This window comes from Choloepus didactylus, chromosome 10, assembly GCF_015220235.1.
Source record: "Choloepus didactylus isolate mChoDid1 chromosome 10, mChoDid1.pri, whole genome shotgun sequence".
NCBI lineage: Eukaryota > Metazoa > Chordata > Mammalia > Pilosa > Megalonychidae > Choloepus > Choloepus didactylus.
Window position 1 is genome coordinate 94,139,674 of NC_051316.1, and position 15,166 is coordinate 94,154,839.

Consider the following 15,166-nt stretch of genomic DNA (forward strand, 5'->3'; position numbering starts at 1 on the left):
CCCGATTTAAAACTAGAGAACCCTGGTTCTTTGTTTTTCTTGTTTAGGCAATACCTCCATGATTCCATGACTCCACGTGTTTCCTACACATCTCTCACTTTCTCCACGTATATGACAATTTGTGGTGCCATGCTCTTTCATGGGGGTGCCTGTCTATGGAGTAGACAAATAAAAAACTGCGTTTCAGGACAAAAAGTTAACCTTTCAGGAACATCACTATTGTTGTTTATTAATTTTTACCCCTGCCCATCTTTGCAACTGATAGTTTACTACTAAAATAGGGTGGAATTGTGATAAACTGGAAGGATTAAACAGGAATGCCTTGGCTATGCAGCTTTCCAAAGGGCTCTGAAAGATGGTGATCTGTTCACACCTCCTCAAATACATCACAGCAAGTGACTATTGTTCAATTAGTAAGGAAATAAAATTGAGAAATAGAGACCAGCTATTTATTTTTCAAAAACTTGGAGATTCCCGCCCGACCCCCCAAAAAGTATGGAAGGATATATACCACACAGCTAACAGAGATTCTTCAAAAGGTATGGAAGCGGAAAAGAGGGTGGAGTTTCACATTTCCATTTGTAAATTTGTATTGTTTGTTAGTTACAAGCATGTGCATGTATTTACTGGATGCTCAATAAATATTTGTGAATTAATGAGTAGAATAATTCTGAAATGTAAAAACCACATATAGTATAGACCTAATTTTATATAAAATATATACAAACATATGTACTAATATGTTATTAGTAGTGTCTCTGTGATCGACAAGTGATTTTTCCTCTTTTGTACATTTCTGTATTTTTCATATGTTTTCCAGAAATGTGTATTACCTCTATTTTTTGCCTTTTACAAACTGCACATGGAGTCCATGAATTCTTTTGCAAAAAGCATGATTCAAACAGAGACAATATATAAATAAAAATATAGATGTCTCCCGTTGCCCATCTCTGTCTCATATACCCTAAACTTTCACTTACCTGCACAAAAGAGGCTCCTGCCAACAATTTAGGGTACATCCTTTCAGCTCTCCTTTGCATTTACATCTACATGTTCAGGAATCAGATGAGATGGCACTGCCTCAGAGAAAGCTTCCCTGCCTGCTCAATGTAAATACCTATTCCTTACCCCATCTCACACTACCTTGTTTTACTTTCTCCACAGCTCTTGCTGCTATTGATATCACTCTGTTTATGCTTGATAGTTTACTTGTTTAATTTGTATTTTCCCACCAAACTGTAAGCTCCATGAAGAAGGAACCTTATCTTGTTCATCAGAATATTCCCAATCCCTCAAGTAGTGCATGGGGCACATACAGTAGGAGTTCAATAAGTATTTGTTGGATCAATGAATTAGTGGAAGAATGAATGAATGTATGTACGTATATACATAGGTATGCATGTGTGTGTATATATATATATATATATCTTTTTTTTTTAAAATAAAACTGGGATTATACTGTAAGTATTACTTGGTGAAATGCTTTTTTTCAGCTACTACTACTTCATGGAAATCTTCCCTTGTCAGTAGGTAAAAGGTCTATCTCATTCTTTTTAATGGTATTTGATATTTCATGATGTTTTATAATTCATTCATTCAATCAATTGCTCACTTATTCTACCAACAAATGTTTACTATGTGCTTTCTGTTTGCACTGTTCTAGGATATGTGGATCCAGTGGTGATGACTGGATCCTTCTTTTACAGTGCTTACATTCTAGTGAGGGAGACAGGTAATAATAAACCAACAAATAAATGAAAATACTACTATTAAGAAAACAAAACAAAGCAGTGTAAAAGGACAGAGGATGAGAGGCAAGATGTGCTACTGATAATACTTTGGATATTTCCCCATATTAGTTATGTACTTAGAAAGTCCAATAATGCTTAAATGGGGCAACAGGAATGGAAACATGCAATAAACATGGCATTTTATATCAAGAGACAAATGTGCTAATAAAGCACAAACGCCCTATCTTAAAATTAATGAAAATTCAAACATCATTACTCACCCTAATCACAAGGCTAAAATTTGAATGTTTCCAAGCAGATTTAAATAGTTTGATTGTTTTTATATCTTTACAACTGGCTGCATAGAAAATTCTGAAATATGCCTTGGACAAAGCATGTCAGTAACGTCTTTTAGTGATAATGAACTCACTGTGCAAATCCATGTAGAGATTTGATTGAAAGAAAAGGTTGTGTTCATGGTGAAAGGAGAACTATATTTATAAGCTTTGAGGCAGAATACAGCAGGAGAAAATATCTCCGTAAAATTACTCACCTCTTGTTCTTCAAGAACCAGTAAGTCCTGTTAAATAAAGTTTTAAAAGTTTATGTCCATGCTTAAAGATGATCAGTTTATTTAACTTTCTGTGAAAGCCTCACTTCCGCTTACTCACACTGTTTTATATGGAGACATTTTGAAAATAATAAGAAGAGTTGGTTATGCGAACTCTTTGGAAAGAAAACTATGACCAAAGCCAGAAGCCAAGATGCTTAGATTTTCCCCCTCCAATGGCTAGCCTGACCATAGTTCAGGTCCTTAATGGGAGCTTCTCCTAAGGAAAGCATGAAGACGTGAACTTAAATAATCCTGGCATTGAATCCCCAGTTATGTCACACACTTAACTGTGTTTGGGTCAAGTTATTTCACCTCTATGGGTCTCTGTTCTCTCATCCATAATATAAGGACAACTACTGTCTTCACTCCTGTGAAGGCCATTGTGAAGAGCAAAAGAATTAATGTGTGTGGAGGGCCTGGTACACAACGGAGGTTTAATCAACCTTGAGTTAACTTTCTTCTCATTCTCAGTCACTCCATATGTAAATCTGTAATTTAATATAATGGAAATCCCATTTGTCCATGAACAAAATTTTCCAACAAAGTAGATTCTGGTTGATAAGCAGACACCAAAACCAAAGGCTCTGAAGGGAGCACAATGGATGAATAGAGGCAGGGAAGGGATGGAACCCAGTGAAGCATGACTGTGATGGGGAGGAGAAACCAAAGCTGGCAAGGAGTTGACAGGAGCTGGGGCCAGGACGGAGGCTGGGAGGAAGCCGGAGGGACCCTCACCCCACTTCTTGTCCAAGGTTCTCTAGGCAGGAGCCGTGCCAAACAGAAACCTGGCAATTCTCAAAGAAAAGCCACGTTTTACTTAACAGGAAGCCTCTTTTGTTCAGAATTCAGGTATCTCTATTATTTCTGAACTGTGGGAAAAAATTAAAGTATGTTGTACATTTTTTTACTTTGTGACTTAGAAATACTACGATTCCTTCATATTTCCATATCACTGTGCACTTCATTAAAACTCTCTTTGCACAGTTTCTTTTGATCTTCTCAACGACCCTATGATGTAGGCAGAGTGGTTTACCTGTTCTGGAATCACAGATAAGGAATCTGGGGCTGGGAAAGTGTCGTGGTTAAGGTTGCAGGGCCTGTAAGTGTAAGAGCTGAATCTGGTGCTCTAACACTAGGTAGAAGACTAGTCAGCCTTTGACTGAAAAATGAGCCAGCGCTCCTTTCCCTCTACCTGTGATGAATAAGGCAAAGGTCACACCTGTCCGCTTCACAAATGCCATCAGCCAGGCAAGCCATAGGACTGGGATTTTTGCAACCAGTCCCTGATCGAATAACAGAGATGGATGGCCAGGCTGAAGAAATCGGAGCCTAGGAACAAGAGTCCTGGCTGTGAGCTCAGGGCTAGAGTCTAACCATTCAGTGCTGGGGCAGAAGGGAGGTCAGGTTACATTTATTCTGCAGTATCATTATTTGGGATTAGGTTTGTTCAAAATTGTGGGGTCCTGCAATTTGTACTGGTTTGCCAACGTCCCACTTAACATGCCTCAGGTTTTTGAAATGCTCTTGTTCCTAAACTAATGAGCATCAACAAAGTCCTCTTTAGGCTTGTTTCCCAGTTTGTAATTTTAGCCCAGAGGTATGCTTTCTAGCTAGTCATGGTGTTTCTTAATCCAGCCCTACTGGCATTGTTTTTGATGAATGCATGATTTTGTCATTAGTTTGAAGAGCTGACACTGATTTTTTTTCCCCATATATATGGGGCTTGGGAAAGAGTGGTTTTACATATCCTACTTTCCTAGAAGTGCTTAACAAATCTAAACTTAGCTCTATAGATTCTCATAAAGAGCCCTGTCATTTAGGAAAGTCACACTATACCACAACTATCTGGAAACAAATTTGCAGCAGTGGGAAAAAATCACACAGACACCCATGTTTCTCTATCCATTTAAAGCTAATTTATCACACATTGCTTTTGGAAAGATTTTTGGCCAAGTAAAATGTTATGCATAGAAGCCAGAAATAGTCCAATGACATTTAAAAATAGCACAAGATACCTTTCTACTTTATAGAACAATGCCTTATTTACAGTGGAATTGATTTATTTTCTGTTCACGTTTTGGATCCTGTGATTTTAAGAACTCTTTCCCCTATACCTAAAGACTGTCACTCAAGGTTCCTAAGGAAACAGCAGCAGTACTACTGATGCTAAATTTCACATCTGGGCACACTCACACACACAGAGGATGAAGGCATGGATAGTTAAGTAAATGACCAGAAGGGAAAGCTCATGAGAATGGTTCCTTGTTAAAGAGAAAAAAAATAATTAAAACACGAATGTAGGAAAAGGATGAAAGTATATTTTGTTTGGTAAAAATAAACAGGCACAGAGTTACAGGTAGAAGATTGCTATAACTCTTTTCCTTGTCATCTTTTATTTTGTGGAAGAGAGAAAGAAGATCAGGATGACTGAGCAAAGATGAACTCTATTGAGGGAATTTGCTCAGCAACAAGAAACAGAAAGAAGCATCATGGTGTGGGCTCCTTGGGTTTTGGGGCTCAGTGTTTGGGGTGCAGGGTTGGGAGTGAGGCTCACACCCAGGCCCAAATGAGGACAGGATTAAGAAAGACAACCCATACAAATGAAACAATAAAGGCACACTGGAACTGGAATATTTATGCTTCTAATTTGTTTTAAAATTTGCTATAAAGAATTATTCTTAAGCATAGTGTGCTAAACAAGCTTAAAGGTGCTTAAAGTTTAAACTAACATGCTCATTTTGGCTTCAATTCCTTCTAGGATTGAAGCAGGGTACAAATATTACTTTTAAAAATTTGTGGTAAAAAGTTGAGAACCAATTACTTTATTTTAAAAGCCAGCTATATTTTAAAGATATGCAGGTTAAGACTGCCCAATCTATTCTCATACTGTCCAAAATATTTCTCTAAAAAGCAAATTTAAGCACGATGCTCCTCTGCTTAAAGACTCTCCTGGCTTCCTGCTGCCTCCTGGATAGAATTCCAGCCTGTCCCACCAGCCTCTTCCCTTATCACCCTGCCCTGAATCTCAGCTCTGAAGCACAGCTGGCACACTTCCAGTAAGGGGGTTTTCAAAGCTAAGTGGATTGCAACTGCAAGACCAAAATTTGGTTGACATTTTTCTGATGAACCATTAGATTATTATTCTAAATGTTGTTGTTTTTTTTTTTTTTTTTTTTTTTTTTTTTTTACAGAGGCAGATTTTTGTCTTTTAACAGTAAGTCCTAAGAAAACAGGATGGCTTTCTGAATACCTTTGATCCTCCATGTACCTAGCATAGTATTCTACTCAAACAAGAGCTCAATAATCACACTTTAAAAAATCTCTTCCTAATTCCATGTACTTTTACATTACTCAGTAAAAAGATTGGCTTTTAAGGCAATAAAATCCTTCTGAACATATACCATGTTGGTTCACAGATCAAGGACCATACAGTTCAGTGGTTCTCGGTAATGGCTATGCATTGAATTTACTCAAGAAATTTTTGAAAAATTTTTGAAAAATACACATTCCCTGGGTCTACCCCAGACCTATCAAGTCAGAATCTCCATGTGGGGTTCTTGCATGAGTTTCTTTTTTTGAAGTTTAACAGGTAATTCTGCTCTGTATCCCAAGTTAAGTAACATCTCGGATCTGTCAGTTCTAATTAACACCATGATAGATTTTATACAATTATGAAGAAAAAAATTTTTCATTACCTTCTGTATTTCAGGATGAAAAATTTCTCTGGGACCTTTCTCAAATTTGTCCAGATTCATGGCACTGGAATAGAACGGACAGAATGAGCTACAATGTGGTGGAAACTTAATGCGGAGCAAGTCTCTGCTCTTCAGAGAAGCTCCATGATTGGTCCTAGAAAATCATAGCTGGATTCCCTGAAGGGCCTGGCACACAGGACATGTAACCCCACGAATGAGTGACTAACGACTGAATATAGAAGAGTAACCACACACTGCATTCTACCTCACTTTACTGTCTCCTGAAGAATCTCATAGAATGAGGGAGGGAGGAACTGGGTGCATCTGTCTTAAGCTTGATTAATCTCCAAGATTCTTTTTTGATTACTAAAAAAGTGATTTACTGATACTTACTAGCAATCAATGGCAAAATGAAACATAATTAAGACGGCCTGATAGTTCTTTCTTCCTTGGCAATTCTTTTGCCACTGAGGGCAAAAGACCTCCTTAGTAAGACTGCTCGTAAATGTTTTACTTTGGAAAAGTAATGTAACTTCCTTAAACTTAAGTTCCTCTAGAGTAACAAGGAGGTTGAACTAGATGGCTCCTTTCAGTTAGGATTCCAATATTTACAAGTGGAAGTTAAAATAATAAGTAATTTATAGAGTACTTACTATATACAAGACACCAAACTAAATGCTTCACATGAATTATCTCATTTAGTTCCTATGAGAAAAGTACTATTTTATCTCCCCTGTAAAGATGGGAAATTGAGGCTCAGGATAACAAAGCTGGTAAGTAGCAGAGCTAAGATTTGAATCCAGGGTATCCATAGTACTTATATTTTAATTTCCTTTTAAGTGTTCAAGTTCATGATTGTAACAAAAGGAATTACAATCTTTTCTATTGAAAGCAACTGTAACATTTTAATTTTCCAGATCTTTAAAATTATGTTAACTTGCACTGGCTATGGGTGGTAGGCTGAAAAGCTAAGGCTCTACTCCTATAACTGAAGGAAATTACAATAAATGAAATACCTATTCTTTAAACATAAAGAAGAAAGGAGCTGGAGTAACTTCTTTTTAGGGGGAAAAAAAAGATTCACAGAAATCTTAAGCCAATATAATTCAAAGTATTTCTCTCAGAGCAAGTTAAGACTTATAGCTCCTTAGAAGCAGCAAGATATTTAGGTGCTCAACAAAAATGTTGACCTCTTTATTAATGCTTTTTTTATTTTGGGTTCAGACTGCTCAAGAAAAAAAATCAGAAGCCTAGAGCAGAAAGGAGAAGGTCAGTAATCTGGAGACCAAATGAAGCCTGAATATGTGATGTCAAAAAAAAAAAAGAAAAAAAAATCTCAATCTCAGTGTCCTTTAACCAGCCATATGCAATCTCTGATAGTCAAGTTTGTCATTCTCAGATACATTTTGGTAAGTGTGAGTTGTGGCTATTATGTATTACCTGTGAACACTGAAAACACCATCTCCTACCACCACCTAGTTGCACACAAATACAGAGGAAAATCCTCAGGGCACTGGGATAAGCTCTAACCTTCACCCAGTATGGCATTAGTGGTTAACAGCCCAACTCCTGGAGTCACATGGATTTAGGTTTAAAGCCCAGCTCTGTAATTTCTGAACTATGAAATATTTGTCAAATCCCTTCACCCCTCTGAGGCTCAGATTTCTGATATATATAGTGTGGAGATAATAACAGATCTACTTCATGGAGCTGATTTAATAAAAGAATGCTTGTAAAGCGTTATGCACAGTTCCTGACAAACGGAAGCTATTGTTATTATGATGTAACATCTTAGCTGGTGATAAAGAAACAAGCTCAATCTGAGTGGAGGAACTCCCTAAGGGAGGGTGCCAACCAAATGCGAGATAGATATGAGGGAGAGGTGGGAAGGTAGGGTCATTAGAGGCAGCTGAGTGGGGAGCAGCCAGATGTTCCATTCATTTAACTTTCTGTTTGGCAAAGGATAAGCACATTCTTCCCAGACAAGCCTTGATGACATCTGGGTTTCTCTTTCAAAATGAAAAAATGAAAGGAAAAATATTTCTTGATTTTCTTTGCAAAATGGAAGTATGTGGGTACACGCAAGAAAAAAGAAGCAAGCGACTAATGCAGGGTGGAGAGATGCTTAAAAGTGATGCTCTGTGGGAAGTGTATATGTGAATTATAGTGTTTGTTCAAGGATGTGTGCAGCTAGCTCTCATATGTTCAGAAGACAGAGCAATAGATAATGGATGATAGATAGGGAGGGAGGGAGGGAGGGAAAGAAATAGTGATGTGACAGCATGTTAAAGTTGGTGGATTGGGCTATTGGGGGAGGGGGGTCAGGGTATGATGAAGTTCTGTGTATGGAGTTAGTATTGTTTTTGCAACTGTTCCTATAACTTTGAAATTATTTCCAAAAAAAAAAAAAAAAAAAGTGATGCTCTGGAATTAGCTGGACCTGGACTCAGGTCTTAGTTCCACTGCATTCTACTGTGTGATCTTAGACAGTTGCTTTCTCTCTCTTAGCCTCCATTTCCTCATCTATAAAATGGGGATAATAACAAAACCTGCCTTACAGGGTTGCTGTAAAGATTACATGAGGTAATGCAAATCAAGTACTTAGCAAAATGTCTGGGACCTAGGCAAGGCTCAAGAAAATAGGAAGCTAACTAATTTTAGAGTGATCACAAGAAAAAAAATCATAAAGGCCTACAGATCCTGGTGTTAGGTTTCCATTCATTAGTACTCACCTTAAGATGGACTTCACAGAGAGGGTTTTTGTTGGACTGTAGGGAAGGCATATTTTCTGGGTACCCTAAAAAGTCAAAACACCAAATTAGTGTGAAGTTAAGCAATTTTTGTCTCTGAAAGGGACTCACACAGCCATTAGAGAAAACAAGCTTATGTCCAAATTTCTCATTTTTCTTCAAGGGTCATGTATATGAATAAACACATTCTATTTTGGAAAAAAGCTTGCTTGGACTTGACAGCATCTTTTGCAACCTCCCCACCCCAGTATTTATGGATTTAAACATTACTCTTTAACATATTGACTGACTGGTTCTCAGTCTTAGATCCTGTGATGAACAGATGAAACATCTGAACCAGACAAGAAGGGAATTTAGACTTTGAGCCAAGAGTTTTAAGCCTCAAAGATCAAAAGAAGAAAATAGTCTCTACATGTCCAGTGGGACCCAAATGTGCTGATATTTCTAAATCATATGTTTTTAAGCTAGAAATCACCTGAATCCTTCAGAGAAGTTTTCATAATTTGTACTTTTATACTTATCCAGGTTTACTTACTTAAAGTCTGTTTCCTTCTCTCTAAATGAGCACCCACAATAACTAACTTATAGAAAGTTCTTAATAAAGATTTGTTGAATGAAAGGGAATGAATGAAGGTGCTGAATGATACAGCCCCACACCCAAACCATCCTGGATGGATGACTGCTATTCTCTTTTCAAAAATCTCCAGAAATGAGATGATATAGATTTATAATCCAAAAGTGATTTACACTACATAGTTAGCAAAAGGGATTATCATGTGATCTACCTTTAAAACTTTCATTCTAACTTTGACTAATAATAAAATTGTTGTTACAAACATTTAGAGAAGGGTAAGGCCATTTCTTGCACGAGATGGGCAAAGAAATAAAAAAGACTTTTCTCTGGTTTTCAGGACACATTTACCAACTCATCTGTCAAAGTCCTGGACAGTGGTATCAGAGTGGAATTCTTCAACTTTTTCAAGCTCAAGATCTCTGTTGACAAATTACCAGGTTCCCGCTGTAGAACCTGGTAATCTCACCACCACTCCAGGCTGGGGAGGAGATCTTCCCTGCCAAGCACCAGAAATTGAGCTGGATTGAGTCCTTTTCATGGGTTCTACTAGCCAAGAGGATCAGGTCAAACTTCTTTTTGAAGTTTGTGTTAAAGAGATTAAAAAATTTTTCAAATATAGAAGAATTTTATGATATGAATATATGCTTTTTCAAACCACACATGGCATACCAGTTGAAACCTGAGTTACTTCTGTGGTCTTGCTTTTTCACTGGTGTCAGCCTACCTTACATTGCGGTCGCCTATATGGGTTGCCAACCTGTACAGAAGGACCTTGAATCTAATCCTCTTGCTCAGCTTCTACCTTTTCTCCTCACCAAACACATCAAAGAGTTTTAAAGAGAAGCCAAGGGTGGCTTGAGGGGAAATGTATGGAAAAGGAGAGAAAGGATCCAGACCTTTCCCTGGGTAACAGAAACATCTTCATGAGCTGCATATCTGAAGGTGAAACCCAGGGCCTATAGGACTGTGGATTTGTATTTTCCTTCACCACAAACCAGGAATCCTTCTCCTCCTCATCTTCTTCTTCAACAGCTTTCCAGAGTCACTTTCTAGTAAAAAATGTTCTATGTTTTCCAGCAGAACCATCAAATGCATAGGCAGAGTCAAGTACATGCATATAGTACGCAACATTAAACGGGCTCAGCAAGGATACAGAAGTGCATGTCGAACATTACTCCATTTACGTAAAAGTGTACATAGACAAATGTGTATATATACATGGACAGATATCTAGAAGGCTTTTGCTGGGATTATCTCTGAATAGTTGGATTTTGATCGTCTTCTTTTTACTTTGTTGTATTGCTTGGGTGGAATTTTTATAATAAGTATGAATCATTTTTTCAAAGCCTTTTTTTTTGTGTGAAGAAACACAGCAGAGATATGCAAGAGTGTTTAAAATAGGGTTATATATTTAACTATTTTTCTGTTTTATTATCTAACAAAATGGGAGCTCTAGGGGTGGGGGTGGGGCTGATACATACACTTCTTTGGATTTCCACAGCCTCCAGAAATAGTTTTGGGCCAAAAGGGGCTCAATAGCTGACTCCCTATGCCAATATTCTGCTTTGATATTTTCAGTTCCTCACTTTCCTTCAGCACTCCCATTTGTAGCTGACAGCAAACACTTACCCTGCCCTAGGTGCATAATTTAGGTGCTAGATAAGAGGCTTTGGATGAAGGCCTTGTCTCTTCTCAATAAAAAGGCACCAATACTCATCCCAGGCCCATGCTGACTTGCTGCCTTCACCGTGGTCCTGGGGTTTAATTGGTGGGGTTTAAATCCCACCTCTTTGACTTCTCTAAAACCAGGTATTAGCGAGTTATTAGAGAATTGCCCTGGCTCCTTGCCGGTCACTCATTTATTGTTCCTTCTGCCTGTTCCACCTGCTCTCCTTCTCCTACTCTTTACATGGCTGGTTCTCTTTCATGCTTCAGGTCTCTGTTTAAATGTAATCTCCTCAGAAAGTCTTCCCTGAGCTACCTTATCTAAAGCAGTTCTTGCTTATCATTCTCAATCTTTGTTTCCTTCATAATGGGTATCACAATTTGCAGTGTAATACAGACAGTATCTTTGGAAATTAAAATAAGCAGATTCCCCGCCTAGCATTTGTCCTACCCTCCCTCAGGGAGCACCTGGCAACAGACCCAGGTGAAGAGGTGGGGTGACTCCAGAAAGAAGAAGTTATGACATTGAGAAAATTCATTCCAGAAAGATAGAAGAAATGGGAAACCTATCTTTTTCTGACACAGTGGAAAGAGGAGGGAAGAAGATGAAAGGAAAGCTAAGGGGTTAGATGCCAGGGTTCTTGACTCCTCATTCTGAGGGCAGATCTTGAAGGACAGGGAGTGGGGGTGAGGAAGATGTGATGCTGCAAATATATCAAGATAAGATGTGGAGGCTCCTAAGAATATTTGGACTAAAGGCCCACTTCCCAGGCATGGCTTTTCAGAGGAATCTTGACGTCCATACAGCACCTATTTCAACATTGTTAGGGCAGTAACTTAGCAGCTGCAAGGGATGATCTACCAGAAAGATTCGAGACACAGATTAAGGCAGTGCTCCTGCCTCCTCACATCTGACACATGGCTTGCAAAGGATGTGCCCCAGTGAGGGAAAGTAGAACTGCTAAGAGATTCAGAGACTAGCAGAGACCTTGGATTATAACTGAGAAGTGAGGATTTAGGGGATGATTATGATTACTGAATCATTATATAGATACTCCTTTACTTCCTGGTATAGTAGAGTAGACAGAGGGAAATACCTGAAATCTCTGAACTGTAATCCAGCTGCCTTGATCTCTGATAATGATTGTATAGCCTTTATCTTGTGCCCTTGTGACTGTAAAAAACCTCGTGAGTGACCCCCACTTGTACCCATTTATCTGGTTTTTCAACTTTAGAGTCTATGATCACTAAAGACAGTCTCTAATGTTTATTAACCAAGGGCCTTGAGTCAGCGCAGAACTAACCCACCCTCAATCCCAAGTCTATCTTGATAAAGAAGGCTGGATCTAACCAGAATGGGCCCCCTTAAAATGTGCAATAGCTTAAACTTTAACCTATAAGTGACCTATACCTCAATATAATACTAAAAATCATGCCCAGCATCATATTAAGGCCGCCATTTTCTTACATACATTCTATGACTAAGCATGTAAACAATCTGCGTGTGCTCAATAATTAGATCACCTCTGATTACATCAGCTAGAGTCACTGTGCTCATTATTCTAAACCTGCCCATTTTTTGATACTATAAAACCATCAGAGTTACTGCAGTTTGGGGAGACAGATTTTTAGGCTGATAGGCTATCTGATCTCCTGCTTCGTGCCTAGCAATAAACTCTCTCTTTGAAATACTGGTGTCTCAGGAATTGGTCATTGGAGTGCATCAGGCAAAGAACCCACCACTTTTGATGAGTATCAGGATCAGGTCAAAGGATTCGGAGCATGAAGTGATTTCACAATACGGGGTAAATAGCTGGGGCTGTGGGTTTCAAGGGTAAGTGCTTCCCAATGACCCAAAAAAGTCAGAAGAACAGAGTCTAGATTAGCCAGTACAAGCAGAAACTAGCAAGAAACTAGAGGACCCCATGCAGATCCAAGGTCCTCTTCTTCTGCTACCACAAGGTTTCATAAACCCCTTCCTTATGTACCTAAATATCACCTTTGAGAAGAATAGGAAGAAGGGGAAGAAATCTAAAAGACTGATTGCTTGCTCCAAAGAGACAGTCATCCCAAGAGAACATTTAGACCAGAAGAAATTGCAATACTGTAATTAGCAAACATAAAATAAATAAGTACCAAATATTAGGCCATAAAATAGCCTGCTTGGTGCAGAAGATAGGAGACTTTGGAGGGAAGCACTGTCACTTCTCAATAGGTAAACAACGAGAAAAGAATATCATGCATGTACTGGAGAAAAAACTGGCATTCAGTTTTCCAACTTACCTTCTAAAATTGTTGCATAAACTTTGCTTCAAGTACAGCTATGCTGATGGCAAGACTGTCCCCAATTAGAGTAGTATGGGGATAGAGGAAAGTGTCAAAATTTTCAGTAGGAAAGAATTCACAAGTAAGACCTGATTCTATTATACAACAGATTTTTATCTTATACCTGCTCAAAAAAAGGAAATTTCTAAAACATAACATGAGAGTTTATATAAATAGAAGCAGCATAGCATACTGGTTAAGCTAGACTTTGGTGCCACTCATTAATTCTTTCAACAAAAATTTACTGAACTCTTCCTACTTGAACTCTTCGTATGTGCCAGGCACTGGGATAGATGGTGTGGATACTGAGAACACAGCAGACGTGTCCCCTGCTTTCATGGACTTCACTGTCTCTGCGGAGAGACTGCATATGTCAAAGATTTTCATATATAATTATTTACAGTAATGACAGCTCAGCCACTTAGGACTGTGTTCTGCCTGGTCTGCCACCTATCGGATGTGGCCTGGGCCATGCCATTTAACCTCCTAGAACTGCAATAATGCCTATTGAGATAATGCACTTGGAGGACTTAGTATGGTGCCTGGCATAGAGTAAGTACTCAATAAATGATAGGCTTTATTGTTATTACTATTCCTCTTTTTAAAGCATTACAGAAAGTTCCTAACCACAGCTTACTCTGTACTGGTTCCTTGAAATTCTTTCTGGGCTTTTTGTCAATGCTTTATTGCTATATATATGCTTGCATACACACACGTACACACACACCTCACAAAGAAATCAAATTACTGTTTTTTTAAGTTTCTGTATTATTTCTTTTCCAAAAAGATCTATATTGAAATTTTTGATACACTATATAGCTGAGATAAAAATCAGCATGCAATTATTCAGATATTGGATTTCAAAAAATTTACCAAAATAAAGTGAACCCACCAAATAATAGGACTAACATTTTTTAAGTGTGTCTTATTTTATTGCTTGATAATCATACACTGTACTCACCAATTCTAAGTAGTTTAAGAATTGATGATTTGGGATACTAGATAAACATGGATTTTTAAACAAGACCTCATTTAATGTAGTCTCTTTAACCCCCATCATCCTGTGAGCTACAGTTTGGCACTCTCCTCTCCTCATTTTAAAAAGAAGAAAATGGAGGCTCAGAAGGCCTAAGCAATTTTCTCCAATTCACGCAAAAGGAGTCAGTTATCGAGGTAATTTGCTTGACTCTGAACCCTTTGCTCTTTCCAATGTACCACAATGTCTCTGAAAAGTTCTCCCAGAAGTAAAGGAAAAAAAATACCAAGAGAAGAGAATAAAGAGTAAAGATGAAAGACAGAAAATGCAAGAATTACTAGAAAATTCCAAAAACAGAAAAGCAACAATAATGAACATAAGAAAATGTTCCTGAGCTGAAGAAAGACCTGCATCTCTATGTTGACACAGCACTTGCTTTGCTGAGTCTAGAGTTGTTTTCCCACTCAACAGTCACTGTGCTCCAGGTGCTATGCTTTCAAGCATCTTGGGAAGACGACACCTTCTCTGAAAGGGTTTGCTTTCAACTCACTGCCCTAAACTCAGTGTTCAGAACCCACGTAAGCAGAGTTCTTGCCTTGTTGAGCCTAGAGTTGTTTTTCCATCATGCAAAATTGATGAAAAGGGCTAAGCCTAAAAAAAATTCTAGAAGGCCAGAGGATTGAGTGGTGGACTGTTTAAGTGACTCATGGAAACAGGAGACCTTTGTAATACTATCATATTCTTTCAATAAATTCTGTTTATTTTAGTTGAAGGTGAGCCTGTTCATCTCTTTCAGTATTAGAAAGAGCCAAGGTTAATGAACTGATATACTTTGTAA

General features: G+C 38.2%; 1 protein-coding gene across 6 annotated transcripts in view; it reads right to left on the minus strand.

Annotated features, from left to right (window-relative positions):
* The window catches only part of GARNL3 (GTPase activating Rap/RanGAP domain like 3), a 221,779-nt gene that overhangs the window by 74,970 nt on the left and 131,643 nt on the right, over positions 1 to 15,166 (minus strand). For 5 of the 6 annotated variants that reach the window (XM_037797335.1, XM_037797332.1, XM_037797333.1 and 2 more), the window contains 4 exons: positions 8,771 to 8,835; positions 6,039 to 6,102; positions 2,284 to 2,310; positions 55 to 153 (listed from right to left, as the gene is read on the minus strand). In XM_037797335.1, coding sequence (XP_037653263.1) covers positions 55 to 153; positions 2,284 to 2,310; positions 6,039 to 6,102; positions 8,771 to 8,835 — 255 coding nt within the window. The remainder of the gene's footprint in view (positions 1 to 54; positions 154 to 2,283; positions 2,311 to 6,038; positions 6,103 to 8,770; positions 8,836 to 15,166) is intronic. The other variant, XM_037797334.1, reaches the window with a different exon arrangement.